The following is a 17,538-nucleotide window of genomic DNA, read 5'->3' as shown; positions in this document are numbered from 1 at the left end:
TAGCCATTAGGAGTGACAGATTGTTTGGTAAACGTATAGCATGTTCTATATGTTATAGTTATTTGAATGACTCTTACCATAATATGTTACGTTAACATACCAGGCACGTTCTCAGTTGGTTATTTATGCGTCATAGAACGTACACTTATTCAGCCAGTTGTTCACTATTCTTTATTTATTTAAATTGCCTTTCAAATGTCTATTCCTGGTGTTGGGTTTTATCAAATAAATTTCCCCCAAAAATGCGACTTATACTCCAGTGCGACTTATATATGTTTTTTTCCTTCTTTATTATGCATTTTCGGCAGGTGCGACTTATACTCCGGTGCGATTTATACTCCGAAAAATTATGACTTTATTCTTGCAACAATACGACTTTTTTTCCTCGTACCTTTTACGACTTTATTCTTCTGACTTTGCCACTTCATTCTGTTACAATACTGCTTTTTTGTAACTTAATGGCTTTTTTATTGTAATATTTCAACTTTTTATTGCAACATTATGACTTTATTTTCACAACATCAAAATAATTTTTCTTGTACCTTTACGATTTTAGCATAACATATATTAATATATATTTTTTATATATTTAAAAAAATAAAAATATCGTCATTCATAATATATTAAGACTTTTTTTAAAATTTCCATACTAGGTCGAACAACTCGTTTTGTTAAGACTTTATTGTAATATTAGAGAATTGTATCATAACATTATGTCTTCATTCTCGCAATCTTACAACTTTTTTCTCGTACATTTTACGACTTTATTCTCCTAACTTTGCGATTTTTATTCTGTTACTCTACTACTTTTTTGTAATATCATGTCTTTTTCACTGTTATATTACAACGTCTTATCATAACATTATGACTTTATTCTCGCAATACAGTATTACAACAATTTTTTCGAAACATTATTTATTTATTCTCGCAACAATAGAACTTTTTTTCCTCGTACCTTTTACAACTTTATTCTTCTGACTTTGCCACTTGATTCTGTTACAATACTGTTTTTTTGTAACTCAATGGATTTTTTATTGTAATATTTCAACTTTTTATTGCAACATTATGACTTTATTTTCACAACATCAAACATTTTTTTCTTGTACCTTTACAATTTTAGCACAACATATATTTATATATATATATATATTTATTTTTATTTATTTTATTTATTTTTCATTTTTAATTTTATTTATTTATATTTTTTAAATAAAAATATAGTCATTCATAATATATTAAAACTTATTTTAGATTTCCATACTACGTCGAACAACTCCTTTTGTTAAGACTTTATTGTAATATTAAAGAATTTTATCATAACATTATGTCTTCATTCTCGCAATGTTACAACTTTTTTCTCGTACATTTTACGACTTTATTCCCCTAACTTTGCGACTTTTATTCTGTTACTTTAATACTTTTTTGTAGTATCGTGTCTTTTTCACTGTTATATTACAACGTCTTAATCATAACATTATGACTTTATTCCCGCTTGCATTATCGTTGAAACATTTTCTTACAATATTTAAACTATATGGCTCAAAATTATCCATTGTTTTGGTAACATCGCTATATCAGAAGTACTTTATTCATCCCGGAGGGGAAATTAATAAAGTATATGCCTCTACTGTATTTTCTCGTCATATTACAGATTTTGTCTCGTAATATTGTGCCTTTTTTCTCATTTATTTCTTGGAATGTGACATCTTCGAAGTTAATGAAAGAGGATGAAGCACATTTTAGATCAGATTAAGGAAAAAAGTATTTGGACACTTCCAATATTAAGCCGAAGTGTGTCTGTCCCAATACTTATGCCTATGTAAAACATGCTTCATCCTGTGTTAGTTTCCAAAACTTTAATGATTTATTGGCATATTCCCAACCAAAAAACGACCTATTGTGTCTTTTCCCTCCTGGTTATATAAGATGTCCAGATGTTTCCCATTGGCGACGGCATCCTCTTCTCTTCTTCTTCCTCATGGCTCGCATCTTTCCATCTGCTGTTTGGCTTCCTAAAGGTTGGACCGGGAGGGCTCTTGAAACATTTACAGCACGTTCATGCATAATTTAGCCTGCCTAAAAAGACAACGCTGGACTTCGCTGGCAAGCATGTTTTTCTTGTGGAGTAGTTGTGCAATAATTGTGTACGCGTAGGATGCAAAGAACGCGGGTGGGAATTGTTGGAAGCTTTGACAAGATTTCAAAACATCCCACAAAAGTCAGTTCATCTTCGCACATTACTGTGGACATTGAATTATTTAAATGAGGGTCATTTGCTAAAGTTGCACAATTGGAAATGTGTCCAAAAATTATAGTTTGAACATCCATCATGACCGAAAATTTTGGTTTGAATTCTAAACCGATCGCTTGTGGTTTGGTTTTATTTTGGCTTTTTGTGGCTGACTTACGCATGAAGCCGTCACATGTAGTGTCTGCACATTAAAGGAACCAACTTTAACATTCAATTTATACCCGGAGATGGCGAGAAAGATACGAAAATGTGATCATTTCGTTTTTCTTTTTTTTTTTTACTTGCGTGAAGTAGTGTTGTCCCCATACCAATATTTTGGTACCGGAACCAAAATGTATTTCAATACTTTTCGGTACTTTTCTAAATAAAGGGGACCACAAAAAATGTCATTATTGGCTTTATTTTAGCAAAAAATCTTTTGGTACATTAAACATATTGTATTGCAATTTTGTCCTTAAATAAAATAGTGAACATACAAGACAACTTGTTTTTTAGTAGTAAGTAAACAAACAAAGGCTCCTAATTTAGTCTGCTGACGTATGCAGTAACATATTGTGTAATTTGTTATTCTATTATTTTGTCAAAAATATGAAGAACAAGCTGTAAAAAAATGATTATTAATCTACTTGTTCATTTACTGTTAATATCTGCTTACTTTCTCTTTTAACATGTTCTATCTACACTTCTGTTAAAATGTAATAATCACTTATTCTTCTGTTGTTTGGATACTTTACATTAGTTTTGGATGATAACACAAATTTAGGTATCGATCTGATACCAAGTAGTTACAGGATCATACAATGGTCATATTCAAAGTCCTCATGTGTCCAGGGATGTATTTCCTAAGTTTATAAACATAATAGGAATGCATTATGCATTTGGTTAGTACTCATGTTTCTAATCAGCCTGACCTAAGCCTAAGGCTTACGTGCTAAATAAATATTACTATTTGTAATTAACACATTTTCATATCATTTGACAAGGTTGTAAACTGTAAGTAGGGTAAATATAATTATTGAATATGATCAAATATCAAGAGTAAGATTACTAATTCTCTGGTAACATTTGAGTGGGCCCTGGACTTTTTACTGGAATACTTGGGCCCCGAGATCAAAAAGGTTAAGAACACCTGCATTAAAGGTTGTGAAATCTCTTCAGTATCCTTTTGTATCGTTTCCATATCAATTCCAATCAGTGAAGGTCTTGGATTCACATGTATTCATTGATTATTGTTTATACGCTGATACTATATTAGGTATCGCTACTATCGTCATCTGGCTCGATCACCTCTACTTTACATTGAAGCTTTAGCGGTTGGCTTTTTTTGTCGTCCTGCTCTGTGCGCGTGTGTAGCATGCCGAGCCCTTCCTTTTCCTCTAGTCCTCCAGTGATAATGACACTTGGAAGACACTTAGTTCGGCCATGGTAGTGCTCAAATTGGAGCTTGTGTTCTGGCAAGACATGCATTCTCCTGGAATTCATGCAACATTTGCACTTGTGTAACAAAGAATATGGAAATGTAATTTTGTCTCCTTGAGCGTGCATCCCTTTTAAAAGGGATCTTTTACATGAGAACAATTTTAGCGCGTAAACACATGGCCACAGATGTGGCAAAGATCGGCTCGATCAGCTTAGCCAATCAATTAAAAAAGGCAAAACTCGTCCCCTGATCCATTCCCTTCATCGGGGTCAGGACATTGTATTTGATTTCTTTTACACTTGTACGACAATTAAGAATGTTTAAAAAAATGATGAAACCCAAACTTCGCTTTACAGCATTGTTAATAGTGGTTACCTTTTTTTTTTTACACTCAATGAAAACATCACGTGCAGTAAATTAAGGTTAAATATTGGCCTCAGTTTGACCCTGGAACAGATTATTTCCAATTATTTCTGATGATGGAAAAATATAAACAAATCAGAGGTTCTGTCGGTATTGTACTGAACAATCAACAGACAGTTCCATCATTAAAGTCGTATATACTTGTTACTGTAAAAGCACCATAAAATTGCGTATTATGCCAAACTGAATTGAAGTAGTTTAGTTTATTAAGGATCCCCATTAGTCTACACCGCAGTGGAGACTATTCTTCCTGGCGTCCAGGCAAAAAACATCACATAATCACAAAACAAAAAGATTACAATGCAGTACAACCTGATCAATAATAAAATTGTGTAGTACAAAAATAGCAACAACAAAAACCAAAAAAACAATAACTTGGAGTTTACATAATAATGTTTATACCACAAATAAAAAAGAGCAATATAAAAATAGAAAACAAAGAATCAATGTACCTATTAGTGTACCAAAGACAAACAATATTCTAAGTGACGAAAAAGTACCATAATGAATAAAATATGATATAAACTACATACAAAATCAAGATAGTATCAATATAATAACGATATTGGAAGAAGTATTTCGTAAACGCATGGCCAAAGACTCTGTGGGTGTATGTGTGTGTGTGTGCATGTGTGTGTGTGTGTGTGTGTGTGTGTGTGTGCGCGCGTGTGTCCGTGTGATCTTGTATTTCTACCCTTCTTGAGACATCGACAAGGAAAAGTACCTTCCATATGAGGACCGGTGAACAAGTTAGGACATAAATCATGATCACAATACGGAAAACCATTGCATCTAATAGAGAATGTCTCATTTCCACCCCTGGTGGTGAAATCTATCAAAATTAGGGTGGTCCCAAAAAGGAGGGATTTTTCCAAATTGACTGTGTGTCGGTTTTAAAAGTGCTCCCCCCCTTGTCAACATATGAAATAACAAGTGTGTGTAAAAAATTGAAGTGCTCACCCTCTGGCCAACATATGTAATAACAAGTGTATGTAAGGAATTGAAATGCGCCCCCTTTGGCCAAAATTATTTAAAACAATTAAATAAATATGTATATAGAGACATACTCTAATAACTTGTAGTAAATAATGAAGATTAAAAAACAATTACAAACAAAAAATTCAACAAAAAATGTTTTTACTAGAAGCTTACCTTTTTTATATTTGCATAGTATGTATATATTATTAATGTTGTAAATACACATCTTTATATATCCACAAGGGTGGTTCTAAAGAGGTAGGCATTTTTTGGAGGTCTCAAGAAGGTACAAATACAAGAATGTGTGGGAGTGTGTGTGTGTTTGTGTGTGTGTGTGTGTGTGTGTGTGTGTGTGTGTGTGTGTGTGTGTGTGTGTGCGTGTGTTTGTGGCTGTCGAGTCATGTCAGCCACCAAAACCAAGCCAAAGATCCTGAGGGTCTTTCTTCAGCGCCAGTCGCGGTAATTGGAGCTTCTGTGGTGAACGGCAGCAACAACAGCAGCTACCACTTAAACATCGAAGTGTGTGTGTGTGTGTGTGTGTGTGTGTGTCTGTGTGTGTGTGTCTGTGTGAGTGTGGCCAGAAGTAGGCCACATTAACATTGACTTGTTGCTGTTGTATTTGCTGCTGTAACCAGCAGCGGACCAAGTGTTGTGCCACATTCTACTGTCATGCATTAAATTGAATATGTGTATCATCATGCAGCGAAGCAAAGCTTGTTCAAAACAAGAAGTGTGCACCGTCACATTTTCTGAGCCTTTGCGCTGACTCAGGGTGTTGTCCTGTTTTGTGAGGATTATCCTGCAGCCACAAGGACAACAAAGGGATAATGCAGTTATTATCCAGATGCTCTTTCATCTTCATAATTAATTGGAGTGTACAGCTGCTGACAAAAAACACACAACATTTTGGTCACTTTATTATTACCATTATTATTATTATTGTTAGAACCAGCTGTGTGTAGTTCTACAATTACAACAATAAATATATTATATAATTACATTGACTCAACACTGGGGGTGGGTACCGTTCACTCTTGAACTTCCTGGTACCTGGGAATTGATACTGGTATGCAACGGTACCAATTTTTGGTATTTTTGCGCGTGTTAAAAAAACATTTTTTTGATAATAAAATATTTTAGTGCAACATTTAAAATGAGCTGATTATGATAACTGCTGCATTTATATTATTAGCATGTATGACATTAAAGGCCTACTGAAATATTTTTTTTAAAATTTAAACGGGGATAGCAGATCCATTCTATGTGTCATACTTGATCATTTCGCGATATTGCCATATTTTTGCTGAAAGGATTTAGTATAGAACAACAATGATAAAGTTTGCAACTTTTGGTCTCTGATAAAAAAAAAGCCTTGCCCCTACCGGAAGTAGCCTGACGACACCGGAGGAAGGACTGCTCATATTTTCCTATTGTTTACACCAGCAGCGAGAGAGATTCGGACCGAGAAAGCGACGATTACCCCATTAATTTGAGCGAGGATGAAAGATTCGTGGCTGAGGAGCGTGAGAGTGAAGGACTAGAATGCAGTGCAAGACATATCTTTTTTCGCTCTGACCGTAACTTAGGTACAAGCTGGCTCATTGGATTCCACACTCTCTCCTTTTTCTATTGTGGATCACGGATTTGTATTTTGAACCACCTCGGATACTATATCCTCTTGAAAATGAGAGTCGAGAACGCGAAATGGACATTCACAGTGACTTTTATCTCCACGACAATACATCGGCGAAGCTCTTTAGCTACGGAGCTAACGTGATAGCATCGAGCTCAAATGCAGATAGAAACAAAATAAATAAACCACTGACTGGAAGGATAGACAGAAGATCAACAATACTATTAAACCGTGGACATGTAAATACACGGTTAATCATTTCCAGCTTGGCGAAGCTTAAAAATGCTGTTGCTAACGACGCCATTGAAGCTAACTTAGCTACGGAGCTAACGTGATAGCATCGGGCTCAAATGCAGATAGAAACAAAATACATAAACCCCTGACTGGAAGGATAGACAGGAAATCAACAATACTATTAAACCATGAACATGTAAATACACGGTTAATGCTTTCCAGCTTGGCGAAGCTTAAAAATGCTGTTGCTAACGACGCCATTGAAGCTAACTTAGCAACGGGACCTCACAGAGCTATGATAAAAACATTAGCGCTCCACCTACGCCAGCCAGCTTTCATCTGCTCATCAACACCCGTGCTCACCTGCGTTCCAGCGATCGACGGAAGGACGAAGGACTTCACCACGATCATCCGTGCGGTCGGTGGCTAGCGTCGGCTAGCGCGTCTGCTATCCGAGTCAAAGTCTTCCTGGTTGTGTTGCTGTAGTCCGCCGCTAATACACCGATCCCACCTACAACTTTGTTCTTTGCAGTCTTCATTGTTCATTAAACAAATTGCAAAAGATTCACCAACACAGATGTCCAGAATACTGTGGAATTATGAGATGAAAACAGAGCTATTTTGTATTGTATTCAATGGGGTACCGATACTTGCGTTTCACTGGTTACGTCACACGCATACGTCATCATCCAAAGATGTTTTCAACCGGAAGTTTAGCGGGAAATTTAAAATTTCACTTTATAAGTTAACCCGGCCGTATTGGCATGTGTTGCAATGTTAAGATTTCATCATTGATATATAAACTATCAAACTGCGTGGTCGGTAGTAGTGGGTTTTAGTAGGCCTTTAAGTTGCAATTGCAAGTCCAAAGTTAGATGGCAGTAGTGTATAGTTAAGGTGTGTTTTTTAAGTTTTAGTTGTGCCCTACAAAGTGTTTATACTGTTAGTAATGTAGTTATTACACACCAGCTGTTTGATTGCAACGTGCATCTTAGTTGTAGTTTTCATTAACAAATTTGGAGGTGTTGAAATTGCCATGTAGAACTGCTAATGCTAATTAGTAGCATGTCAATGGCGAAGCCAATGTACATTAGCATCAAGTTAGCACATTTTTGGAAAAGTGGAGCTTTACTTCACTTACGTTGGAGCGATTTTTGATTTTCTTTGTTGGTATTGAAAATTGCAACATTACTTAGAGTTACCATGAATTGATTAACATGGACCCCGACTTAAACAAGTTGAAAAACTTATTCGGGTGTTACCATTTAGTGGTCAATTGTACGGAATATGTACTGTACTTTGCAATCTACTAATAAAAGTTTCAATTAATCAATCAATCAAAGGTAGTTTGGCTGAGTCTGCTCTCAGTGCTGCTAGAGCGATCACCAAGTGCGGAAGTGCAACCCTGATTACGTAAGATTGCGTTGGATTCTACGTAAATCGGTGCCCGGTAGGATTGGCGGGATTCAGTCGGTGCCAAAAAAGTACCGGATTCTGTACCCATCCCTAGTCAACACCGAGGGTTATCATCTATGTAAAGGCAGAATCACATTTGAGTGTGCTGGTGTACCTAATAAGGTGTCCAAAGAGAGTAAAAAATGTCATACGTTTCCAAACCTTTTTTTTTTATAAGAGTAAACAACATTTGCGCTACTTTTGGATTGTTGGATTGGTTTGTGGAGGCGGCCACTTTTGACACAATTAAGGGCCTTTTTTTCTTACACCGTGAGGAAAAGTGTAGTGTATGAAGTGGAATGACCCCGAAAGGGACAAGCGGTAGAAAATGAATGGATGGATGAAGTGGAATGATTGATTTAATAAACTGGAGGACATATGACATTAATAAACTGTGCCACCGTGCTGCCCTAAACTGGAGGACATATGACATTAATAAACTGGAGGACATATGGCATTAATATAACTTACTGTCTGTCTCCCCTTTGCAGGCGGTCACAGGGAAGAGTTTCGGAGACAAGGACTTCCGCAGCGCCTTGGAAAATGGCATCCTGTTATGCGAGTAAGACGTGACATCACTGCTTTACTGGGGTCTCACACAGCAACCCCCTCCCTTAAATATAAGCGTGTGTGTGTCCCCTCCTCCACGCAGGCTGCTCAGTGCAATCAGACCAGGCCTGGTCAAGAAGATCAACAGACTGCCCACCCCCATCGCCGGCCTGGTAAGGAGACACTCACACCATGTTCACACCAACGCAAGGGAACGTTAAAATCCTGTCCTCAAGTTCTCTGCTCAAACTTTTTTTGGTAATCAATAAACAAGAACAATGCATTTTCATAGCCAGCGTCAACAAATATGAGATAAATATACAATTACGAGAATAAAATCAAAATATTAGAAGACAATTTGTAAAGTTACAAAAAAAAATTGGAATATTTTGAGTATAAAGTTGACATTTTGTAATGTTACAAGGAAAAAAGTTGTGATTTGAGAAAAATTTTTTACAAAAAAAGTTGTAGTGTTATGAGGAAAAATGGTAACGTTGCAAGAATACCACTATAACATTTTGGAATTGAATGAAAGATTTGTAATGTTACGATAGAATAGTTGTAATGTTACAAGAAAAATGTAACATTACGTGAAAAAAGCATGAACCGTAATTTAGGAGAAAAACGTGATATTAGGGGAAAAAAACATGTAAATAAAATGGTAATATCATGAGCAAAAAATATATAATTTTAGGAGAAAATCATAATACTACGATAAAAAAACATGTAGTATTACAAGAAAAAGGTATTTTAATGAGGGAAAAAAAGCATACTTTAAGAATGTAATTTATGAGGAAAAACATGTAATAATACGACAAAAATGGAAAAATGGAAAATACATGTTAGGAGATAACGTAATGTCACGAGAAAAACAAGATATGAGAAAAAGTCACAGTTACAAGAAAAAGTTTTGAGAATTAAATTGTAATATTACAAAAAAATATTTTACATTTAGAAGTTGTTCTGTATCTATATTATACGTATCTATTATATATATATATATATATATATATATATATATATATATATATATATATATATATATATATATATATATATATATATATATATGTATGTATATATACAGCTGTTTGACTATTTCTGATTCTGATTAATAGGTTAAGAAAACATGCTGCAAAGTTATGAAAAAAGCCTTTATGCTAAGTAAAAAAAAGTAATGAAGTTAAGAAAACAAAGTTGTAATTTACAGTAATGAGAAAAAAGTTGTTACGAGAGAAAAAGCCGTAATATTATCATAGTAAGGTCGCAATAGTAGAAGACAAGTTAAAAGGGTACAGTAATAATGTTGTAATATAAATTGAAAATGTTGTAAGGTAGGTAGAATCTTTATTTTGTTTTAATGATAATACAGTGCATTTTTTAATTTGTCAGTTTGACATCGCTGTGTTGCCATTACTGTATCTTACTGTATTATCTCATTTTGTAAGCTGCTTCTTTTCCTAACTCCACCAAACAAGAACAGATTATGTTTTTTCCTTGTTGTTTTTTGGAATTCTTCTTACCAGCTTCAGTGAAAAAAACAGTTTCATTAAATTTTCATGCGTATCACAACCGCAACGTAACGTTTTATTCAGCATTTTTGAAAACGCTTTTATGGTCATCTGCCATGCAATGCGCTTTATCGCCATCGACAGGACTGGGGTAGAACATCATCAACTAGAATAGTTTGAATTGACATATTTCTCACATGTTTTTGGTCTGTGATGCGTCCTTCAGGACAATCTTTCCGTCTTCCTGCGAGGCTGCGAGCAGTTAGGCCTGAAGGGCTCGCAGCTGTTTGACCCTGGTGACCTGCAGGACACGTCCATGAGAGCCAACCTCAAGTAAATCTGATGAACATTTTCATTTTCATGACAAGGACATGTCTGTAACTCACGTCATTCTTCCACCAGGGACTCCGACTGCACCCGCAAACTTAAAAACGTGAGTCTTCACCCCGCAGGTGACCTTTAACCTCACACATGTGCTCTCGTGCTAAGGTGAGCGATGTCTTCCAGGTGCTGAACACCATGTTCTGGCTGGGCAAAGCTGCTCGCGGCTGCGCCTCCTACAGCGGACCAACGCTCAACCTGAAGGAGTTTGAAGGACTGCTGGCACAAATGAAGATGGTAAGTGGACGGAGGTCTTTACGTTTTGACGGACAGACGGTGGACAGCGGGATGGAATCGACAACGCAACGTCAAGGAGTCGGACAGGAGGACGCAAACGTTAGCATCACTAGTTTAGCCATGTGAGCTACATGCTAACATTACACTCACATTTTAAAGTCAATTTTGTGATGCTAGGTTAGCCTATTATAAAGCTAAATTAGTACAAGTGTGAATCTTTGAGCATCTAACCATTCCAATCAGATTACTGGGTTTACGATTCAATTCAGATTTGGATCCTCGATTCAACTTGATTCAAACCGATTCTCACAATTTATTATTTTTCAAAACAGGTTACAAGTTAGAAAGCTCCTTCTGGTTGCAGAGAGAAGGTCAAAAACATTTTTTTAAATACATTTTTTTTATTAAAAAACAAACAAAACATATTTTATTCAATTATTAATATATTTTTTTTAAGGATTTTTGAAAATTGTCAATCAGTTAAGAATCTGGATCAATTAGAATCGTGATTCGGATGTTAATCGATTTTTTGAGATTTTAAATTGATTTACAATCAGGATGAATAAGAATCACTATTCGGATGTGAATACATTTATTGTTAATTGATTTTTGAAAATTATGAATCAATTTAGAATCGGTATAATTGAGCTCCATAGTCTATTTGCTGAATAAGATGTACGACTGCAGCGTCTGCAGATTTGCAGAGCTTTAAGACGTGTAGAGAAGCCTAATATTTTTCTTTTCTTTTTTTTTAGAGATGTCCGATAATGGCTTTTTTGCCGATATCCGATATTCCGATATTGTTCAACTCTTAACTACCGATTCTGATATCAACCGATACCGATATATACAGTAGTGGAAGTAACACATTATTATGCCTAATTTTGTTGTGATGCCCCGCTGGATGCATTAAACAATGTAACAAGGTTTTCCAAAATAAATCAACTCAAGTTATTGAAAAAAATGCCAACATGGCACTGCCATATTTGTTATTGAAGTCACAAAGTGCATAATTTTTTTTAACATGCCTCAAAACAGCAGCTTGGAATTTGGGACATGCTCTCCCTGAGAGGAGGTTGAGGTGGGCTGGGTTGGGGGGCGAGGTTGAGGTGGGGGGGGTAGCGGGGGTGTATATTGTAGCATCCCAGAAGATTTAGTGCTGCAAGGGGTTCTGGGTATTTGTTCTGTTGTGTTTATGTTGTGTTACGGTGCGGATGTTCTCCCGAAATGTGTTTGTCATATTTGTTTGGTGTGGGTTCACAGTGTGGCGCATATTTGTGACAGTGTTAAAGTTGTTTATACGGACACCCTCAGTGTGACCTGTATGGCTGTTGACCAAGTATGCATGGCATTCACTTATGTGTGTGAAAAGTCGTAGATATTATGTGATTGGACGCAGTGCCTTTAAGGTTTATTGGCGCTCTATACTTCTCCCTACGTCCGTGTACCACTCCGTACAGCAGCGTTTTATAAACTCATACATTTGACTTTTTTAAAACCGATACCGATAATTTCCGATATTACATTTTAAAGCATTTATCGGCCGATAATATCGGCAGTCTGGTATTATCGGACATCTCTATTTTTTTCAAACCTATGCTCCATGAAATGCGTGGCTTATACACAGGGTTTTTCATCTTTAAATAGTAGATATAATACAAATAAATTCCAAATGTTCATACAATCTGTATTAACCAACATAGTATTTTTTTAAATGTTAAGTTTATCGCTGTTAATTCCTATATACTATTTTGCTGTTCAATTCCTGTTAATTCACATGGAAAATTTTTGTCAATTTTGCAACAAAAATATTTTGAAATTGCAAATTACGTTAACTACAGTACATTTTGAGAAATATTTATATTTATTCTCCTAATTCTCATAATATTCTGCTGTAATATCCAAGGGCACCAACTACAGCTTAATACACATGTACATGTGTACTTTTGTTAAATATTTTACATATTATTATATCATATCGTTTTTCCCCCTTGTGCAGGACAGCGAGGAGTCAGCGGACGGCTCCCAGAAGCGTAGCGTTCGTGACAGTGGCTACGACTGCTGGGACTCGGAGCGCAGCGAGTCGCTCTCTCCGCCGAGACATACCCGAGACAACTCTCTCGACAGGTCAGCTCTTTTTTTTTTTTTTTTGAAATATTTTTTTATAAATTTTTGTAGCATCTTTCACAAAGTCACAACAGCAATCACAGCTCACTCCAAGTTGCCCCTAAGCAAGGCACTTAGCCCCCCTTTGTAGCTTGTATGCTAGCGGCCCCTCTCACTCGCTTAGTGCTTTGACTCCTCTCTTATTATATGCTTGTATTCATAGCATCTATAGCATGTTGTGCGGTGCTGCATTCAAGACAACTGCAAAAGTAGGACACATCGTAGGACTGTTGAAACCTAATGTTTTCTTACAGATTTAGTTTTATATAAATATTAGGGGTGTGACTCTTTGAGATTCTCAATTCGAATTATTATTTGAATTATTATGTATTATTTGGTGTAGTAAAAAACATTTTATAAACAGGTTTCAGATTAGAAAAGCTCCATTTGGTTGGATGGAGATGGCCTGAATACGCATTTCTAAAAAATTGATTCTTAAAAAGAAAACTTTTTTTTTCCTGCACCCCTAATAAATATGAAGTACGGTATACAGTATGTATTTTAATATAATTGTCTTTTTTTCAATTCTCACTGCATCCAACCTATTCAGTGTTTCAAAATTTCCCTGTTGCATTGAATGCAGCATTTACGGAATTTTTCTTAAGTAAAAAAATAATTATTCCTCTACATAACTTTATCCTTTCAAACTAAAACAATAAAGTTGTAATAATATTTCTCAATTATTCATGTAGCTAACAGTCTAATTTGTGTTATGTTTTTTTTGTATTTTGACAGTCTGGACTCTTTTGGCTCACGCTCGCAGCACAGTCCTTCACCCGATGTGGCCAACCGAAGCAACACTGACGGTATTTTTCTTTATTAGAAAGAAAACCTGTGTCCAATAATAGCGTCAAGCATGTTTGAGGGGACAGCTGTTCATGTGGACAGCTGAAGGTTTGACTTTGATATTTGTGTGCGTGTGTGTGTCCCAGATGCAGCAGCTGTTGATCTCGGTGGTCATTAGAGACTTAAACCTGCACTGAGGTCAACATCCTGTGTGTGTGTGTGTGTGTGTGTTTCATGTGGACTACATGTGGTCAGGAAGGCGACACAAACAAAGGAAACACCTTCCTCAAGCCCACATTTTAAAAGGATGCATTTTGTTCCCCCAAAGACACATAATTCAAACCTTATTATTTTCAGATTAAGTTACAAGTAGGCACAATCAAAACTATTTAGTCTAAATATTTTTTTATTAACTTGTGTTTTATAAGGCAACAAATCTATTAAAGTTACTGCTATTTCATATATTTGTTAAACCTTTAGTGCCTCCAAAATATGTGCACATATTGCGGATTTACTGTCTTCTGTTGCTATTAGTGGCACAGGGGTTAGTGCATATGCCTCACAATACGAAGGTCCTGAGTAGTCCTGAGTTCAATCCCGGGCTCGGGATCTTTCTGTGTGGAGTTAGCATGTTCTCCCCGTGACTGCGTGGGTTCCCTCCGGGTACTCCGGCTTCCTCCCACCTCCAAAGACATGCACCTGGGGATAGGTTGATTGGCAACACTAAATTGGCCCTAGTGTGTGAATGTGAGTGTGAATGTTGTCTGTCTATGAGGTGGCGACTTGTCCAGGGTGTACCCCGCCTTCCGCCCGAATGCACCCCCCGCGACCCCAAAAGGGACAAGCGGTAGAAAATGGATGGATGGATGTTGCTATTAGTCTTGGTTATGTGATTCTCAACCTGACCATGGTAAATACTTTTCCACAAAGCAGGAACTATAACTATATATTATAAACTATAAATCGAACATTGTTTACGACCTTCTAAATACAGTTGTTAACATTATGAGAGCATTCTACACATCCACCTAGCCACCTTTACACTTGTTTCATTCAATAAATTACACAAAATGATAGGAAATAAAACACATAAAACACATGCGCTTTGTTGTGGTTTGATTGTTGATGCTTAGTTAGCGAGTTAGCTTGTAGGATTACTCATTACTAGAGGTGCACGAAAAAAAACAATTCACTTCGAATCGCGATTCTTATTCATTCCGATTCCAAATCGACTCATCGTTTTTAAAAATCGATGTAAATTTTTACTTTTTATTTTGTATTTATCTGTTGTAAAGAATCACGTTTTAAAAATACATTATAATGCCATCTCCATGCAAGCAGAATTAGATTTTATAACCTGTAACCTGTTTCAGTTTGAATATAATACCAAAAACCACAGTGCGAGAATCGGTTTGAATCAAGATCGTTTCGTCCAATTGTCACCCTAGTAATCAGATTCATTGATTGAATCGTTAGGTGCCCAAATATTCGCACACCTACTCATTTCCATTAAAATGGCAGAGGGTTGGCTCGTTACATAACTTAGATTTAGACTTAGACTTCCTTATTATTGTCATTCAAATTTGAACTTTACAGTACATATAAGAACAACATTTCGTTGCATTAGCTCATGGTAGTGCAGGATAAAAAATCAATAAGGTGCAGATATAAATAAGTAGATTACTGTACAGATAAATATATTGCACTTTTGCATATGCATCCACGTTCATGGATGTATGTTATATTGTCTTTATAATCCAGCGAGTTAATCCATTTTTGGGGGGAATTGAGGGGATTATTATGATGCGTTCAAGAGTCTTACGGCCTGAGGGAATAAGCTGTTACAGAACCTGGAGGTTCTGCTACGGAGGCTGCGGAACGAAATGCAATATAAATTGCATTTAAATAGGTAAAAATAAAGGTAATGAAATACATCCATTGGCCATAAAATACATATTCAAAATGTATTAAATAACATTTACATAATATATATATTTTTTAAACAGTTTCATACATTATTTAAAATTGCTTTTAAATAATTCATATTTAAAACGTTCTTCTTAATCCTTTATATTTAATCAATGTTGGCATTAAAAAAGCCTCTGTTGATAAAAGTGGAAAAATAAGAATGTATTGTGTGACATAGTGTAAGAGCTTATGTCATCCTCCATGAACCAGGAAATAGTCTACCAGCTAACAATCTTTGAATAGCCTTTATATTTTTTATGCGCTTCCTATATTGGATTTCATGTGCAAAGTGCTAATAAAGTGCCCGCAGGCACAGGGCAAATATTACATAAGATATTATATAAGAATACAGTAATTGTATGAATCACAATTAAAAAACTTCTAGTGCACACTTCCTCACACTGTGTCCTTTAACGCTCCACTGCTCTCTCCACCACGTGCAGGACGAGCCAGCGATTTGGAGGCCGACGCCGCCGGCAGGAAGCCAGATGTGCAGAAGGACGACATGTCGGCCAGACGGAGCGCCAGCGGCGAATCGCGTAGCTCCATTCCCTTCAACCAGTTCCTCCCCAACCGAAGCAACGCCAGCTCCTACGTGCTGAACCCGCGGCGGAAATCCCACGTGGAGGACGGAGAGCAGCGCAGGTAAGGATCACCTTGGCGCGTACACCTGACTAAGTCTTCCCTAAACGCTAAACGACGACCCAAACAGTCATGCTCCTCCTGGGCTGACTGAGGGCAAAAAAACGCCCTCCAAAAACCCAAAGACTGTCACCTGGGCGCCGGACAACAATGGCGGCAACCCGAGGCAAGAGGATGACGATGTAGTGAAGGAAGTGTCGGAACAGGCGAGGCTGCAGAAGTTGCAGAAAGCTGGGATAAAAGTTCTGCCTGCTGTCCTTCGCTGCGGCAGGTAGAGAGGAAGTGCTCGTAGTCGTGCTCGGATTTTGTTTACTAACGAGTATTTGGATAACAGGTTTTGTGAATAATGCTGGATTTGTGATCGGACCTTGTTCACTAACGAGTAGTTGGATACCGACTTTTGTAACTAATGCTTGTGTTTTGATCGGACTTTGTTTACTAACAAGTAATTGGATAATACATTCACTAACGAGTATTTAGATCATGAGTTTTGTGAATAATGTTGGAGTTGTGATCGGACGTTGTTCACTAACGACTAGTTGGATACCGACTTTTGTAACTAATGCTTTTGTTTTGGTTTGACTTTGTTTAATAACAGGTATTTGGATAACAAATTTACTAACGAGTATTTAGATCACAGGTTTTGTGACTAAAGCTGGATTTGTGATCGAACCTTGTTCACTAACGAATATTTAAATAATGACTTTTGTAACTAATTTGGGATTTGTGATCGAACCTTGTTCACTAACGAGTATTTGGATAACAAATTTTGTGAATAATGCTGGCGTTGTGATCGGACCTTGTTCACTAACGAGTAGTTGGAATAACAAGTTTTATAAATAATGCTAATGTTGTGATCAGACGTTGTTCACTAACGAGTATTTGGATACCGACTTTTGTAACT

At 36.5% G+C, this 17,538-nt stretch overlaps 1 protein-coding gene across 8 annotated transcripts in view; it reads left to right on the top strand.

Moving 5' to 3' along the window:
• limch1a (LIM and calponin homology domains 1a) overlaps window positions 1-17,538 on the top strand; it is a 79,561-nt gene that overhangs the window by 13,659 nt on the left and 48,364 nt on the right. For all 8 annotated transcript variants that reach the window (XM_062027115.1, XM_062027114.1, XM_062027117.1 and 5 more), the window contains exons 2-9: window positions 8,886-8,956; window positions 9,047-9,116; window positions 10,681-10,787; window positions 10,857-10,887; window positions 10,962-11,072; window positions 13,072-13,199; window positions 13,974-14,044; window positions 16,436-16,637. In XM_062027115.1, the coding sequence (XP_061883099.1) occupies window positions 8,886-8,956; window positions 9,047-9,116; window positions 10,681-10,787; window positions 10,857-10,887; window positions 10,962-11,072; window positions 13,072-13,199; window positions 13,974-14,044; window positions 16,436-16,637 (791 nt within the window). The remainder of the gene's footprint in view (window positions 1-8,885; window positions 8,957-9,046; window positions 9,117-10,680; window positions 10,788-10,856; window positions 10,888-10,961; window positions 11,073-13,071; window positions 13,200-13,973; window positions 14,045-16,435; window positions 16,638-17,538) is intronic.

The sequence above is a fragment of the Entelurus aequoreus genome, linkage group LG18 (assembly GCF_033978785.1).
Source record: "Entelurus aequoreus isolate RoL-2023_Sb linkage group LG18, RoL_Eaeq_v1.1, whole genome shotgun sequence".
Classification (NCBI taxonomy): domain Eukaryota; kingdom Metazoa; phylum Chordata; class Actinopteri; order Syngnathiformes; family Syngnathidae; genus Entelurus; species Entelurus aequoreus.
The sequence above is the reverse complement of the archived record's forward strand: the minus strand, read 5'-3'. Positions and strand labels throughout refer to the sequence as shown.